At 39.1% G+C, this 17,439-nt stretch overlaps 1 protein-coding gene across 8 annotated transcripts in view; it reads left to right on the top strand.

Annotated features, from left to right (window-relative positions):
- MAP3K4 (mitogen-activated protein kinase kinase kinase 4) overlaps positions 1-17,439 on the top strand; it is a 70,804-nt gene that overhangs the window by 50,067 nt on the left and 3,298 nt on the right. For 6 of the 8 annotated variants that reach the window (XM_061471449.1, XM_061471447.1, XM_061471445.1 and 3 more), the window contains 7 exons: positions 186-302; positions 4,478-4,578; positions 5,711-5,791; positions 7,298-7,489; positions 8,166-8,236; positions 10,083-10,199; positions 11,682-11,841. In XM_061471449.1, coding sequence (XP_061327433.1) covers positions 186-302; positions 4,478-4,578; positions 5,711-5,791; positions 7,298-7,489; positions 8,166-8,236; positions 10,083-10,199; positions 11,682-11,841 — 839 coding nt within the window. The remainder of the gene's footprint in view (positions 1-185; positions 303-4,477; positions 4,579-5,710; positions 5,792-7,297; positions 7,490-8,165; positions 8,237-10,082; positions 10,200-11,681; positions 11,842-17,439) is intronic. The other 2 variants (XM_061471448.1, XM_061471446.1) reach the window with 1 other exon arrangement.

The raw sequence follows: 17,439 nt of genomic DNA, 5'->3' as shown, positions 1-17,439 counted from the left end.
TGTATGTATTGACAGCCCCTGAAGGTCCTGAGACACAGAATTACGTCTTTATGTACTAGAAAACCCTTTAAAATCAGGCCTTATCATGCACACTTCAAAATTTGACTTTTAAAATAAACCTTCAATTCCATACGTTTTTATTTTTTTTTCCAAACTGTTTCCTGAAGTTTTTCTTCTTGCCACAGCACGCGGAGTGTCCCTTGTGATGCACGGAACCATTGCAGCATAGCTGTCAGTCGCCCCTCTCCCGTTGGTAGCGACTCAGCTCAACCCAAACCCGTCAGCAGTGCAAATGATACCAGGTAGCTCCACTCCATGATGTAGCAGCCTCATTCTACTTACATCACCCATATAACCTTTCCACATACTTGCATCCTAGTAGATCATTTGCACTGTGTTTTTCCGTCCCATCATGTCTTCCACTGGCTCCTTCATTCATGTTTGACTTGAGCAGAATCTTCTTAGGCATAGATGATAAGACTGCTTTCAGACTTAAAATGCCTGAACCATATGGTAGTTAAAGTGTGCAGTTCTGATGTAGATTACAAATTTGCTCAGTAAAAATATCTGTGAAATTAAAGTATGGCAGTCAGTTCATTGGTATAACTTTACTAAATAATTAGTATTGATAACTAACACTTTGCACTAAGATGACTGTAAGATGCAAATAAACCCAAGGATTTTTTTTTTTGTTTTTATGTGAGCTAACTGTTTTGATATTGTCTGCTATAAATATTTGGAAGTACTGTGTAGTGGCAAACTCAGAATTAAACACGTAACATTTCAGGAAGGTGGGTTTTTTGTTTCTTGCTACGCCTTTGGCTTCTTAGGGCTATGCAGCATAAAGTTAATATGAAAGAAACCATTCCTGTACCAGGATATGCAACAGAAACCACTCCCGTATTGTCTGTTTGCAGAGGTCACAAGTGAATTTTTTGGCAGACCTAGGTTAGTATCTTTCATGCTTTTTGGCCTCTGATTTGGCTGTTATGTTTCAGACTGTTGGTGTTCTTTCTTCCCGTCCCACAGTCAGACCATTGACAAGTCTCTCTTTTTTCCCTTCACTCCTGACCATGAAAATCCTGCTATTCACACAATGATACCATCTTAGGGTTTGTAAATAGCTTTTTGGATTTTTATTTGTACTGTAGAGTACCAAAAACTCACTTGTACAAGAAATTTTTATGAATGGAGACACATGATCTGTTTCACACAGCCACAGAGAAGAGAAAGAACAGGTAGTGAAGGACAACAGCTTGATGGTGACCAAAGTGAACTTAGATATGACTTGATTATGAATTATTATTATTATTATTTTAATAAATAATTTTCAGTTGTTAGACACCAAATCATCATGGTTTATAGATTTGTTTCCGGATGCCCAGCAGAAGCATGCAGTAAGTTCTTAAGAGGGAAGTTACCACTTTTTATAAAAAATCTTTTCTGCAAGTCTTTTCAGTTAATTTTTATGGTAAGATGTGATTTACACTCTGCAGTAGCTTCCAGATGTACACCTTGTGAGTCTGGGCCCCTTATTTTGATTGGAAATATATCCAGAATTTTTGTCATTCAAACTACTTATATTTATTATACGTATTATTAGTCTCCAGCTCTATGCACTTGAAAAGCCCTTTTCAAGTAATGTTGTAGGGAATTTTCACTGAGAAGATTCTGGCATCTTTAGAAGCTGACAGGGTGATGGTTAATTAGGATTTATGATTTTGAAAATGCAGAGTTTGTTCATTTAATAATTAGTCTCTACACAACATATGAAGGGTATTTTTTTCCTAGAATATGTAGAGCTCTTTGAGCCAAGGAATATCTTTGAAGTTAGTTTTTCAAGAGGGTGATAGGAAGCTAGTTTTTAATACTTGTAGGCTTTGATGTGATTTTGTACCACTCTGTCAGGTGGCATTTTATACACAACTGTCAAGTTTATAAATTGACACACTTGAATACAGCGTTATATTCTTCTAATGTTTTCTTCATATTTGTCCTACACAAATACCAATCAAAGTGTAAAGTTCGGCATTTTGACAGTTTCTTCTAGTTCAAGAAAATAGTCATTAGGAAGAAATGAGAATTTTGCTCCTTAGCTGCAATCAAATGCATGATAGTTTTATGGATTGTAACACAAAAGTTGATATGAATGCAGCATTTTAGTCAAATTGCCTCGGTCTGTAACTCAGGGACTTGTATTTTCCTCAGAGCTCTCAGTTTTTTACTTTTCTGATGGTTGTTAATAAATCGTCCCATGATTTTTTTTTCCTGAGCACTGCGTGGATTTTTAACTAGCGCTGCTCAACCCTCTGGATTATCTTGGGAGAATTCAGAGAAAAAGTTATTAAGAATTATTAAAGCAGAGAGAGAGTTTTGGAGGCTCTTAGGGGTTTTTAGGGGTTTTGTTTATTGAGGAAGGCAAACTATTGCAAGGTAATGTATTTATAGCAAATTCTTGTTTTTAATATAGTCAAAGTTGCAAATGGAATCTGTTGGATCAAGAGAGTGTTTTCTGGTTTTGTATGCAAGGTGTGGGGCCCAGCTGCTGGGCTACCACAGAAACAGAAACTTTGTACACTTTCCAGAAATTCTTTAGGCGCCTGTAACGTGATTGTAGGCATTAAATATCTACAAAAAGTTGAGTGTAGGAACTTGATAAATCAGATGCACGAGGCAGCGTGTAGTGCACAAATGCCACCATAGTTCTGCTGAAGTTTCTCTTAAAAAAATGAAAAAAAAAAAATTAAAATCAATGTAATACAACTAGAAAGCAAAGTCCAAGGTAGCAGTTCCTGGTTGTTTTCAGTAAGCTTTTGGTTGGTTATTCATTTTGCACTGTGTTCATACTAATGACCTTTAATGTTAATTTTCTGAGCTAGCTGGGGGTTATTATTCATCATTTTATATTTATCCAGGACTGAGCAGAAATTTAGCAAGTCGTCTTCTTTTTTTACTCTATTTCTTTGCCTAATAACATGCGCACAATCTTTCTGGACACAAACAGTGAAAGATCTGGGTGGCAGAGATGAGCATGAAATGGATTTTAAACACCTGCATTCAAAGCTATAATACTTAAGGTCCTCTGTTTAGCTACTGTCTCATTTTAGAGGTGGTTTAGCTTTGCTTGTTTTTAAGGTCTTTGTGCATCTAGAATTGTTGCTCTGTATGTGCTGAGAATAACCTCAGCCTTCTTGCTGATTAAAACCACAACTTCCTGAAGAGTACTGAGTATTCTCACTAGCTCAGGTTCAGTTCCTCTTCAAACTTCAAAGATTTAGTTGGCAGTAATAGGGAAGGCAAAGCAAACACTCTACTGAGAACATTCTCATGGGAATAGGGTAACTTGGGTTTTGGCTTCTGTTCTTAAGATTATGAAGTTTGCATCTTTTCTTTTTCTCTCTTTCTCTCTTTTTTCTTTTTCTTCTTTTTCCTTTAATAAACCCCCCAAACTATTATTAGATAATAATTGGGTACTATTCAGAAGCAACTTTAGAGCGGTAGGGAAGCCCTCTCATAGGTGTGTGCACGTTGTGATGCCAAGTATCTTTCATCCTTTTGTAGCTGTTAAATCCTTCACTGAAATCTAACAGTGTTTCTCTTTCCAGTAGTGTTTAGCTCATACCTCTAAAGCATTATGTTAAAGGAGGCATCAGTCACACATCTTCCCCACCATACTTTAAAAATTGAAAGGCACCCTTATGCAAAAGGGACTTAATATAGAAAGACTGCCATGAGAGAATGATGGGTCTAAAACATGAGTGGATTGATTAATGTCTTGGGCTGGAGAAACGTGCCTGAAGATTTAAGGGTTTAAGACTCATTTCTCTCAGTGTTATTTTCACGTTCTGTTCAGCATGCTTGTTCATCTGGGACTTATTCTGAGGTATCTTATTCTACTCTGTGCTGTCTGGAAGAGCTAGGGCTTCCAAATAGTCAAGTTGCTGTCATTTAACACTGTCCTTCCTGTCAGCTTGCTTATGGCTTTTCCCACTAGTTTTATCTTAATGACTGTGGACTATGACTATTTGCAGCTCACTAGGAGCATATGAATTCAGTTGCCACCCTTCATCTGATAATGTGGCTCACATTATCATCCAGCTGAATCATTTCTGATTGTATATCCAAACCTGGCACCAGCTATGTCCTGCAGCAGCTGTCTTAGTAGTATGTTCCAAGTCATTAAAATGCATTCTGTGTTATGGGCAAGTAACAGTTGCGAGTAGTTTGGGCTTTTGAAGCTTAGGGGGTTTTCACAGAGTGGCATGACTAAAATAATGTAAAAGTCTTAATTTGGGGGAAAAAATAGCATAGAAAGAGCTTTTAATTTACCTCTTGGCATCGGGTTTTCTTTCATGTTACTTCCATGGTTCATATCCTAGGCTTCAGAGATTCTTTCTCTTTAAACTGCCGTTAAATTGTCACTATTAGTTATTTAGTGTAATGCTAAGTTAATTAGTACAATGGCTCTTTTTAACAGGGGTTCCAGTGTCCCTGAAAATGATCGACTGGCTTCAATAGCAGCCGAGTTGCAGTTCAGATCTCTTAGTCGTCATTCCAGTCCTACTGAAGAGCGAGAAGGTGATTGTCACAGTAACAGATTGTGACCTGGATGTGCAGATGATTTATGGCGTTTACATATTTCTCTCTGTTTCCAGTTCTGCCTCTTTCCAAATTTTTTTTTCACCTTTTTCCATTCAGAAATCTTAGATTTTTAACTTCTGGGCTTATACTGTCAGAGTAAGTTCCTCTATTTTCAGAAACATCCACTATTCTCTTGCCTTTCATATTGTTTCTGAATTGTAGCCGAAGGAATTTCCTGGTATCTTACTAAGTTACAGTGTCCAAAATGAAATTAGTAACATGATTGCTGAATTATAGTAACTTTCTAAATGCTGTTAACGAGGTATGAACTGGAGCTATCAGAACAGTGAAGTTTTCTGTCCAGTTCTTTAACTTCCGCTGCAATATTCATCTTACAAATACTTGCTGTTATTTGCATTCTGGAAGAGGGGACAGGGTGTGTGACTTGATCTACTGAATCAGAGCTTCTCCTTCAGGTTTCCCCAGTCCCTGTATATGTGGTATTAATTACATCAAATACCTTGAAATGTTGATTGTTAAGACAGTGTGTTCTGTGCAAACTAAAATGAAGTACAAAATCGCAAGTGAAGTAGAGTTGATACTGTGGTCATCCTTCAAAATGAAGTGGATTTTGAAGAAAGAATGGCCTTAAAAATTTATACTAAGAGGTGTGGGGATTTTTTTGTTGGTTTGTTTGCTTTCTTTTAAGCAGATGTTGAAAATACTGTCTGCCTCATGCTTATTTCCTTTTATATATCTGTATGAATAGGAAACTGGCTGAGTTTGGAATGAATACAGGTCTTTTTCTAAGGAACTTTAAAAGATTTTTTTTTTCCTTCAAATTTCTTACGTATTTGATTAAGTGCCCTGACTTGGAAGTGCTTCCCTCAATTGGGAAGATCTCTGTTCCTGTATAAATTAAATCCTATTTCAGGATAGCTTTCACAATTTGTTTTTTAAAGATAAGTAATCTTGTGAGTTCAACAACATACATTGCTATATGGCTGCCTCATATACTTGTAGGGTGTATTAGTCCTGATATGTAACATCTCAGGTTCTGCTGAATATAATGGCATAATTCTTAATATGAGATAAATCCACTTCTATGCTCACAGTATTTTTTCTCTAGAACCATCATATCCAAAAGGAGATTCAAGTGGCTCTTCCCGGCGGAGCTGGGAGCTCAGAACTTTAATCAACCAGACCAAAGGTAGGTGTTTAGGAGTCACTTTGATGTAATATTTATCAAACTAATGCTGCAATAAAAGGCTGAATCTTAATGCTGATTCTAAAGAGATTTTCACTGCTTTTTAGATAGAAAAGGGAAAAACCAAAATTCTGATTGCAGGTAGAATAGCTTACAAAATCACAAGGTGTACTCTCTGAGGCAGGAGAAATTAAACTTCGTGAAGGTTAGATCTTTTCAGTTCCTGAAAGATGCTAGCAGTGTTTGTGTTTACAAAATTAGCACATTTATTACTATAGGAATTGAGGACATTTGCTGTCCCTGCTCAGTGCCCAGTTATGAATTGCATGAGAGTAGGAAGCACTTCCTCACTTTCTGAGATCTCTTCCCCAGTATGGGATTTTCTTACTGTGGGTGTCTAACAGCATGTGATCCTGACTGTTTCCTGAATTCAAGGCTGTTGCGGGGTCCTTCCTCTCTGTCCTGTTGCTTATTTTCATGAAACATAAAGTAACTGAATTACTTGTGAGACTCCTATACCATACAGATATATACGTGTAGCTTGCTTGCATGTATTCTAGCAGGGTGGAATCTCATGAAATGTTAGAAGAAAGTTTTCTGTCATATGAAATCTGGTCTCATTAGGTGGCTCAGGTAGAACACAGGAAGAACAGTACTTTTTTTTCCCTGAAATCTAAAAGGCTTATTTTTTTGTTCAGAACATAAACATTGAAGGAATTGAGTTTGTTTAAACTAGGAAAGTAGAGTGAAGGAAAACCTGAGAATTTCAAGAAGGCTGTTGCAATGGGAACTGGTTTTACTGTTCAGAGATTTTGGTTTAAAACAACGAGGCAGATTTGGTGTAGATGAAGTGGTATTAATGTGTGGGCACTAGAGTATGTCATTTAGGAGTATCAGTATCTGCATCTTTTGGAGGCTGTTAGAAACAGGTTGGACTACTGTCAGTCAACAGTGACAGATACGTAATTTTGGTCATTTACAGGGAGGGGATAAATTAATGCTTCCCTGAGATTTCTTCCAGCCTCACTCATAAGGATTCTGTTTCATGATAAGATGTGAAAGCTGGAGTTATCTGGTACCACTAAATCTCTGAAATAACAGATACTGAGTTTTCCAAGAAACCTCTTATATCTCTGTATAGCACAGCTTAACCTGTCCTTCTTTCCTTGCTGCTCTTAGCGACCCTAATATATTTCCACTATCTGTTGGTGGTTAGTTACAGGCTAAGTGCAGACAAGTGTTCCATTTCATACGTTTAATTTCCTTGAATCAAGTAAGAGATGACTGAAAAAGTACCAGTACTCATTTTACTTTAGTTTCATATTTGATTTGTAAGTGATAGTTTAATATGTGATTGCTAAAATGTTTTATGCTTTTCCTGCACCTTAAGTTAGACTCACAAAATAGGTGTCTTCTAACTTAGGTCACTTCACGTGATACCAAAAGGTAACAAAATATAAACACAGCGAATATTTCTCAATCAAGGAAATTGTTCATCACTCTTTTTAGACACTGCTTCCAAACAAGCACCGATTGAAGCTGTTCAAAAGTCTGTTCAGTTGTTTGAAGAAAGGAGATACAGAGAGATGAGGAGGAAGAACATCATTGGCCAAGTTTGTGACACACCGAAATCTTACGATAATGTCATGCATGTAGGTTTGAGAAAAGTGACTTTCAAGTGGCAGAGAGGAAACAAAATTGGTACGTTCATTATACCTTCATTCGTCAGGCTAAAATACCAACCTTAGTATTTTTGAAGGAGATCTAAGGCTATCTTTCGAAATCTTGGGTCTCCATGTAGGTAATACCAATTTTACTGGAATCAGAAGGTTAAAATACTATTGCAGCTAGGACTTCCTTTATGCAGAACTTCAGTGAAGTTTTCACTGGTCAAATAGCAGGAAACAAATAACAAGAAAGAAGAGGAGGATTTGGTTAGGACAATTAGTTAGGTATGAACCTGTGATTCCTGCATGTGTTTAACTCTGTGAGATGGTTGACGAGTTCTGCTTTTGGAAGAACTAGAAATACAAATGGAAATGAGCACAAACTTTGGGACTTCATTCACCAATATTATTGTTTTTCCCCTGTATGATCATTGCTGATCAGGCTTGGGGTTTGTGGGAAAAATCCTTGTATTCATGAGAAGTTATCTTTCAGGTCAGGCTGTTAATGTAGTGTTTTTACCTTTAATCAGCTTGAATTCAGGACTATGAATGTAAAAATAGGTGTAACAGGTTAAAAGCTACTTAAATTCTTACATTGAAAGAAAGGTAAATAACTTCGGCAAGCTGATTCCAGTGATGTTTTCTCGTTGCAGTTGATGTTCACGTTGGTTATTGAATGTAGTATCATTTTTCTTATTTTAATCCTGCAGGTGAGGGCCAGTATGGGAAAGTCTATACGTGTATCAGTGTTGACACTGGAGAGCTGATGGCTATGAAGGAAGTGAGTACTTGTACAAGAATCACTGCTGCCCTTGTGGGTTTTTTGTTTTTTTTTCAAACCGAATGTTCATGACTTAGCAGATATGAAGGATTTCTGAACACTGTTGCTAGCTGAGAAAGGGCAGGAAGGCAAATGTTTCTTCATGTAGCCACACAGGCTCTTATCGCTTGTTCCTCTTAAGTTACTTAAGCTTTTTCTTTTCAGTTTACAACTTCCAATTTAAATGTATGTGAAATGGATAGGTTTCAGAGGGATGTTGTGAACTTAATGAAAGCCTGCTTAATATATAAGAGCTCCCCTTAAGAGATCTTCAGTTATTTTGGAAAAGAGTTTTCTGGTCAGTGAAGTCTGTACACAAACTTACATTTACTTTGCAGGTTTTCCTTTCACATTTTATTCCTTTTTTCTTTACTCCTTAGAGCAGAAGTGTGGCATCAAATTTTTTCAGCTTCTCCTGTAGTTTAAGTAAGCTAAGCTGAGTCACAGAACTGTTGACTAACCTGGTGGGTACAGAAAATTTGTCAGGGTAGAAGCAAGTAAAGCTGTGTAGGTGCAGAGATCTGTTTTCCTACAGCACCTTGCCTGTTAAAATATTTGTATTGTTTAGTTTTATGGCATTTCTACATCTTCAGACAACTGTGGGCATCAGCTGTTCACAGCAGTTGCCATGCCAGCCATTTGATGCTGGAGCAGTTATATTTCATGAGCCAGTTCTGCCCCCCTCCCAGTACGTATGTGATCTGAAAGGTTTGGACAAGCAAGACTGGTCTTACGCTTAACTTCTTGTACCATAGTCATTCATTAATACCAACACTTGAAATCTTGTTGTTGTCGAGTTGTTTCTTTTTTTCTTAAAATTAAATAACGTTTCTCCCCCCATTGGTAGCACTCAGCTTCTGGAATTCAAAGTTGCTTTCTAGGTGCGAGTACTTTTTACAGGTTAACATGTGTGTGCTGTTTAGCAGAAGCTCAAATAAATCAAGTGGATCCTCTTTCACAGACACTTTACTAGGAGGCTGAATATGCAGTGTGCCGCCTTTTCCTGTAGTTTTTTTAACTTCCAGAATTATCTATTTATTTTTAAGCTAGTTAACGATACTGCATTCCCCCCCCCCGTGAGATTTCTTTACTGTCTAAAAATCTCTTCAAAGTGTAGTGGAGAAGCTTTGCAACAGAGTATGGCAACTTTGAAGTGTTACAAAGTATGTAAAATACCTGAATGTCAGTTGTTACCTTTTTGTAACCTCTATGTATTTGATTTTAACACTGAGTGCAAACTGTAGCCTGTAGTTTTTATACAGAATAAAACAATCACAAGGCTTGATAAATTTTTCCTCCGTGAAAATTCCGTCATGGGATATTGTAGGAGAACTAATGAAAACCTGGTTCTTTCATTAAAACCTTTACCGCTGTATTTGTTCCATGCCACACCTTTTCCTTGCAGCTGCCTCATTCTCAGTGAAGAACCCCTCTGTGAAAACCTTTAGAATCTCAGTTGATGAAGTACCTGGTAACGAGTCTTTCTTGAATGATAGCTCTCACTGATACTACTTTCAGATTCTCTTGTACTGTGCCTATCTACCATGTTTAAGCTAGTAGGCAAGCTTGGAAGAGAGATATGTGCACACATATGTGTAGTTATACATTTAAGTTACGGCGTTTCGCTCTTACAAAGTTTATAATTCATCATACCTGCACATAATCTTGCAAAAATATCTTGTTTGTGGTTTTTGTTTAAGTGTTTGGGTTTTGGTTTTATTTCTTTTTTTGATGGTTTGTTTTGTTGTTTTTGTAGTTGTTGTTGTAATTTGAAATAGTGGGGAATAATGAAAAATCTTTCTTGCAGATAAGATTTCAACCAAATGATCACAAAACCATCAAAGAAACAGCTGATGAACTGAAGATTTTTGAAGGCATCAAACACCCTAATCTTGTTCGTTATTTTGGTGTGGAGCTCCATAGGGTAAGAAAACATTAATAATTTGGGCTTTTTTATAGGGCAGAGAGAAAAATTTAAGAAGCTTTGGATCATTGGATTTACTTGAGGACATTCTGGTTTAGCTTGTCTGGATATCTCTTGATATTTGAACTTGCAACATGTCTTTTTAGCTCTGAATGTTGAGGTCTCTGAAACATAATTTGGAGAAGTATTTTGGAGCTGGTACATAAACAGAGAAGGTTCCTAGTAAGTGAATAGACTAAGTAATGCTGGAGTTATTTTGTGCTGCTACTGTTTTAAGTGCTTTAAAGCAAGCTGTATCATATACAGTACAGTAACTTTTGCATGTAGGTAAAGACTAGAGAGCCTAAAACCCTTCACTGTTAGCAGCAAAGGTTTTACCAATGTCTTTTTGATCCCTGGAAAAATTTTGTGCTGGTGTTTAAATGTTGATGCCAGAAAAGTATCTTAAGAAGCAGATCTTTTGGAAGTCAGCTAGCACCTCTTCAGAAGGAAAACCAAATTATCTTGCTGGAGCCTGGTTTTCTTATGAAACTGGATTCCAGAGCTCCCCTTTTTATTAGTCCTGCTTCCCATGTGCCCTTCCCACCTCCCCTGGTGAGTCTTGGGTCCTTCATGTTTCTCTACTGAGTGAAGTGGGCAGGGAACAGAATGCCTGGGGTCTGGCTGGAAAGTGGTGTGTGGATTTGACTGATTTGCTCAATATGAATGAGTTGATTTGCTGACCCATTGCTGGTTTAGAAGGGGACACGGGGTGCTTTCTGTCTACATTTCTGTACTTGAGGACAAAACTGAGGGTGTCTGTGTCACTGGGTCATTGGGTTCTCAGGGTAGTTCTAAGAGCTTAGTGTCTTTGCCATCTTTTTGTATCAATTGAGGCTGTCTGAAATTGGCTAGGCTTGGAAACAGAGAGAAAAGAACCTAACTTCTTAATGTGAGTTAGAATTAGCATGCTTGTTCAAGCCACAGAAAACACCAAAAAACTTGCCCTCCCCAAGCAACCAACACAAGATACTGCAGAAACTAGGAGAGAGGGAAAAAAAAACCCCTCATTAAAACCCATCATTTTACCTTTTTGTCTAAATATGCAAAGAAAGAAACTTTTTGTAATATGTCTACAACAAAGAAACTTTTTGTAATATGTCTACAACATTTCCAAAATGTTTTTTGGTTGATGTCAAGGTAATATTAATAATAGTTTTATACCACCAAATAGATAGACAGATAGACATGTAGCAGAGATTTTCCATAGCTGTGCAATAGAATATATTAGTTTGAAGCATGCTGAGGAGAACAGAGTTCTGAAGATATGATTTATTAGACAATCCATGGTAAGAGGTACTTCATCAAAACATTATGTGGTACTTTCATTACTCTTGTCACAAACAGTGAAGGATGGAAGGAAAACTTGATTGTAATTCAGTATTAAAAACCTAAAAAAAATCAAACTAAAACTAATCATATCCGGTTTGGTTCCCACAACAGGAAGAAATGTACATCTTCATGGAGTACTGTGATGAGGGCACTCTGGAAGAGGTGTCAAGACTGGGCCTTCAGGAGCATGTCATTAGGCTCTACACAAAGCAAATCACGATTGCTATCAATGTACTACATGAACATGGTATTGTTCATCGAGACATTAAAGGTAATGTTTATTGAAAATGGCAATGTTTCAGTGTTGTAGATGAGGGTGGTGTGGGGAGGGATGGGGGACATATTTGCCCAGATTTAGTCCATGTTGTCTATACAGCCTTTAAGTGTATGAAGCCTTCCAGTCATTTTTCAGTTTTCCGTTTACAAGTGGTTAGCCAGTAACATTGCATTTTGTTAAGTGCCGAACATAACAAGTGTTCACACTTGTCATTGAAAACTCATAAATTCTGCCCATGATTTATATAGCTTCTGTGGAGGTTGTTAAGATTGTTGGGGATTCATCCAGACTCAAATTTTGGTCCTTGTATTTTTAGTACTAATACATTGAGTTATGTAATGTTGTTTTCTTCTCAACTATGCAAGAAATGGTGTTTTCTGGGAGCTGACAAGCAGCGTACTGTGCTAGAGTTGTTCAGCAGAAGTCTTTCTGGTGATTCTCATTTTCCAGAAGAGTTTTAGGATTTCAGATGAGAATTGCTTAAACATTGTTTAAGCAATAATATAATAAAAGCCTTGTTAAAAGAAGTCAAAGGGATATGGTAAAATTACTTATGTATTGTTTTTGGTTTTGCCATACATTTATCTACTCATGCCTGGCTCTCAGCATTTGCTTACAAAGTGAGCAGACTGGAACTGTGGTAACCAAAGGGGCTTTGGTTTTGACATTTGCTTAAAGCACTCTGTGTCAGTCCACATTTCACATTCATTTTTCTTTTCCTGCGCCTCCAAGAACATCCTCCATGTGTGGTTTATCTTGATTTTGTTAGTCTGGCATATTTTGCTCACCTATGACAGAAACTTAACTGAAGGTAGGGGAAACGATGAACAATGCACAGACTATGCCCTGCGAATGCTCATTTTGTGTCAAGGCAGTGCAACCCAACGATGCTGGGTTTCTATGTCCCTCTTGCTCACAGGGTTTTGAATCACCGCAGCAGTGTAGGAGGTTCCCAGTTGCTCTTGGTCCTTTGGCCTCGTGCTTCTCATTTGGGAAAAGAACTATCTACGATCCAGAGGCCTCCCACCCAGGTAGGCCACTCTTGAGTCAGTTTTGGCTTTTGTTTCCTAGAAAACACTTTCCCTCAATCCCGTTTCCCAGCAATCTTGCCTTTTCTGGTTCTCCTTCCTCACCCAAGGTTTCTCTCCAGTTGTGAATTTCCCTCTGTGCTATTCACAGTGCCCTCCTTGTCCTTTACTTGATCATTCCATATCCAGGTTCTGATTAGCTGGATTATGCTCTCCTGGAAGCTTAATGTGATCAAAGGCTATGACCAAGGCTGGCTGACAGGGATTTCTTTTGTGCGGCTCTGTGTCACTGCTGATTTTTGGATGTATTTCCACATAGGTCTTCCTCTCATCAGGGAAATGCAGGGAAGTGAGAAGAGCTGTTTAACAGAACTGTAATTCAGTGTTATTTGAAGGCATTTCTGTTGCAACAGGTTCCTCTTATCAAATGTTGGGGTGTTCCTTGAGAATATAGCAGCAGCTATAAACAGAGCGTCACTGCAGACACATCTATGTATAGACCTTCCTGAAATTTAATGACAGAATTTGAAGACAGAGCACAGAGGGTGTTTTTGCTAAGGATGCCTGATGTCATGTTGGGAGTCTCTTGCTGTCTCCTTTTATGCTAACATTGCATCCTCAAGTTTTCAGGCTAACAGCAGTAAAGAAAGTTCTGGTTTTCATTTTAGCTCCTCTGTAGTCAGGTATTTTTCTGATAGGGAATCAGAATGATAACACGTCAGTCAGACTGTTAAAACTGCTTTCCTGTGGAAATCTTGCTGTCAGATCAGACGTTGCTAAACATCACTGTGGATCTCTTTCTTTTACCAGCAGATAACAAATTCATAATTGTTTTTATGTATTCTGCAGTTGTTGTCTGCTAGTATCTTGTGCTCAAAACCTGAGTCTTTCAGTTAGTAGTGTTCACTTGTGCCACTGTTGTCTTTCAGATGCTATTACAGCATCCAGTTCTTCAAGTGTAAAAGATGAAGCAAGATACAGCTGCCTTGAATCCTATTCAGCCCATGACTGTGAGAGCAAACTGAGGGTAGTGTTGCCTGGTTGTTACACTTGGCTACACTGGGTTCAATATGTAGTTGGTGCTAGTATGTTGCAGTGAAGTCTTTTGGGATACTTTTTTAATCTCTATTCTGGGTGTTGGATTTTAAGCCCTGTGGCTAAGCCCAGATTCCTCAGTTATAATTCATTCATTTTTTTTGCCAGAAGCTGTTCTGCTAAATGATCAAGAGTGATGGAATATTTAATGCTGAAGGGACAGCTCTGGTTGGGCCCTGTGTTCACAACAGGGCCAGCCTCAGTATCAGATCCATTGTCAAAGTAGATCAGATTGCTCAGAACCTCTTTCAGTCGAGATACTCCTCTCACCACGGATGGAGAAACTCTGGGCCCTATCCCAGTGACTGGCCTATCCCCATTGTGGAAAACTTTTTCCCAGTACCTCCCTGGAGGTATTTGTGTCCCTTACCCCATATCCTTTCACACTGCACCTTCGAGGAAAAATCTGTTTCCATCTTCTTGATATACTTCTGTTACACAGCTGAAACCAGCAGTAAATTCCCCTCACACACACCTTTCCGGTTTTCCCTTCTTCAAGCTAAACAAACCCATTTCACAGCCTCTCCTTGTACTTCGTGTGAGCCAGTCTCTGACCATCTTGATGCCCCTCTGGGCTTGTTTCAGTATGTCAGTGTCTTGTCTTGTACTTGCCTAAACCCAGGACATAGCACACCACGTGTGGGCTCACAAGAGGCATTAATCACTGAGGTCATGCCCTGTGCTCTCTCTCTGGGAGAGAAGGGCATATTCCTGAAGAGTGCTTGGATTGCGTTTTCAGGACGAATACAGAAAATGAAGGGGTTGTATCTGAAGCTTCAGTAAATGAGAAACCTGTGAATGAGATGCTTCAGGCCAGGAAGTCTTCATTGAAGTGTTATTGTGTTACTGTCCTCTTCTTAACTTTGTTGTTAGCTGAAAATGTCATGAGGGCCATTTCTGACTTCATGTCTTTGTGATGAGCACAAGGAAAGGAAAGTCATTCAGCAAAAGATGAAAGGCTGTTCAATAGGAGACTATAGGCATGTGTCATGCTTTCTAAGAGACCGAGTAAAAGAGGATGCGGAAGCTGATTTTCTCATCAAAGGGTAGCATTAGTCCTGCTTGTTTCTTGAATGAATTTTGCCGCTGCACTGCTGAAGTAGTGGCTGAGGAGCGTCTGTGAGCTGTGCCTCTTTGTGGCATTATGCCACAGTCTTTGGTGGGGCTTTTGGTAACTGTCCTTTGGCGTGCGGTATTTACACCAGCACCTTTGGAACATCATGCCAGTGTAGTTGCACTTAATATGGGGCTGACTTGGCACAGAGATACAAGGCATGCAACTTCAGCTTAAATGCTTTGGGTCATGGTTGTTGTTTTCTCTAGGAAAGGTACAGCTTTTGACATCTGCTGTTTGTTTGCAGTCTGCCTGGAAGGTCTTGCGGCATATATGGCAGTAGGGCTGTGAACTGGGCTACCTCTTGCCTCTGCCAAGTATATCCAATGAAGATGCTTTATGTGTAGGTGGACAGAAGGACCAGATGGGTGTGTTGTTCCTTTTTGCTGTTTTAGTCATTGTCTCTGGTTGTATTTGGCTCATTAACTATGCAGATATGGTACAAATTCTGTCATTTTCCCAGCAGCATGAACTGTCAAAGATAAAAGGCATCAAGTGTCCTTAAGGCCCTTTTGTCCCCTGTTCTCTTACCCAGGTCCTGCTGGAGTCTGAAGGTGTCATCTAACAAGGACACCCATTTTAAAGACTCCTTTTAGAGTTTGGTCTTGGTTTCTGAAGTAGCTTGGTTTTGAAGCCAAGTTCTGAGTCTCTGAGACCAAGCAACCTACAAAACAAATGCTCCAGCAGACAACACATCAGTGGAAACTTTATTCAAGTGTCAGAAAATGTGAACAACACGAGTCTTCAATCTTCAAGTGCTGCCCGTTTCTTCATGGTGAAACTTCAGTGTGTTGCTTTGCCCCATTTGGCAGTTCCAGGTGCTTGCAGGAAAAGGGCTCACAGGAGCTTTCACAGTAACATTTATGCAAAGTTGTCTCTACTTTCTTTTAAAAGGGACAGACTTTAGTTTGAAAGGCCTTGTAAGTTGGTTCTGAACTGTGTTAAACCAAACAATCACTATAGCTTTAGGTTCAGTCAGAAGAGAGATCCTTGCGCTTCAGCTCTGCCAGTTTCCACCCAGTGCAGGAGCTGGGAACAGCTTTATAGCCTTCTGTGAAATTTGCGTGTTGCTTTCTTGAGGAACAGGAGCACAGGTTTCCAAAACACCCTTGTGAAAGTGTTTGCTAGTGACAGCTGTTCTTCTAGAGCTCTTTGCGTGGGCTAAGTGCGCCTACTTTCTATAGGACAAGTGATTGCTTGAAAACCATTAGAAAAGCTGTGGGCAGCAATTCAAAGGCAAAGGTGCTGAAAGAGTAACTGTCACTCTTCCAGTGCATTGCCCATACTTGGTGTTCCATCGAGCTCCCTTCCTTTGCGTGGGCTAAGTGCGCCTACTTTCTATAGGACAAGTGATTGCTTGAAAACCATTAGAAAAGCTGTGGGCAGCAATTCAAAGGCAAAGGTGCTGAAAGAGTAACTGTCACTCTTCCAGTGCATTGCCCATACTTGGTGTTCCATCGAGCTCCCTTCCTGTACTGCTTTGGTGCATTTCTAGATTCTCTTTCATTGAAGAAGCTGAGGGATGGTTGACCCATCCCCATTACATGCCTGTGATCATGTTGTGACTGTGGACGTGTCTGTCTCTCTGATGGCAAACTGCAGAATCCAGCCTAGGAATTCTGATTTTGAGTATGGGCAGGCACCTGAATGCCGGAGTGGAAAACTTACGGACAGTGTGCACAGGAGTTGTATTCACTGAAGGTTAATTCTTCTTCCAGAACTTGTAGAAGGCTTGTAGTAATAAAAGGTTGGAATTTATTTCTGTTACTGATTTCTTTCCTCTTTTTAGTGCAGTTCTGTGCAATGCCTCTTGGACTAAATAAATCTTGATAACTAAAGCAAGCATTCTCATATTAGTTAGAGAAGCCCTTTGAGAAGCAAGCAGGGTTTTGGCATCATTGACCTGCACGGTTGTCTTTGACTTGAGCTTTTTGAGGATTCTTTTTCTTTTCTGTGAATATCTTGGGGATGCTCAGCCAACCTAACTGGAAAAAATCATTAACTAAGAGAACATGACACAAAGGAGGAGCAGCCGGGAATTCCTGCACTGACCTCTGTTCAGGGTGGAATGAAAGGGAGAAAATTCTGAAGGCTGTATTCAGATGAGCCATTTTTGAAAGAATTTTCTGTGTGACATGGGAAAAGGCTGTGTGTAATGAAGTCCCCAGTGTTTGCCTGCTCCTACAGCAGACATACACTTTTGTTCTGTGCTACCATCCATCTCTCCTTAATAGAGATCACAGCTGATACCATGTTGACTCTTGCAATCTACTTGTAGTTTCATTGTGGTACTTTCAGAGCCCAGGACTTGACCTGACATGTATAGTGAACTGCTTCTGCTCTACCTTTTCTCTG

Source organism: Pezoporus flaviventris, unplaced genomic scaffold, assembly GCF_033815535.1.
Source record: "Pezoporus flaviventris isolate CSIRO_AGI_PZ_B2104156 unplaced genomic scaffold, CSIRO_AGI_Pfla_v1 ptg000066l, whole genome shotgun sequence".
NCBI lineage: Eukaryota > Metazoa > Chordata > Aves > Psittaciformes > Psittacidae > Pezoporus > Pezoporus flaviventris.
The sequence above is the reverse complement of the archived record's forward strand: the minus strand, read 5'-3'. Positions and strand labels throughout refer to the sequence as shown.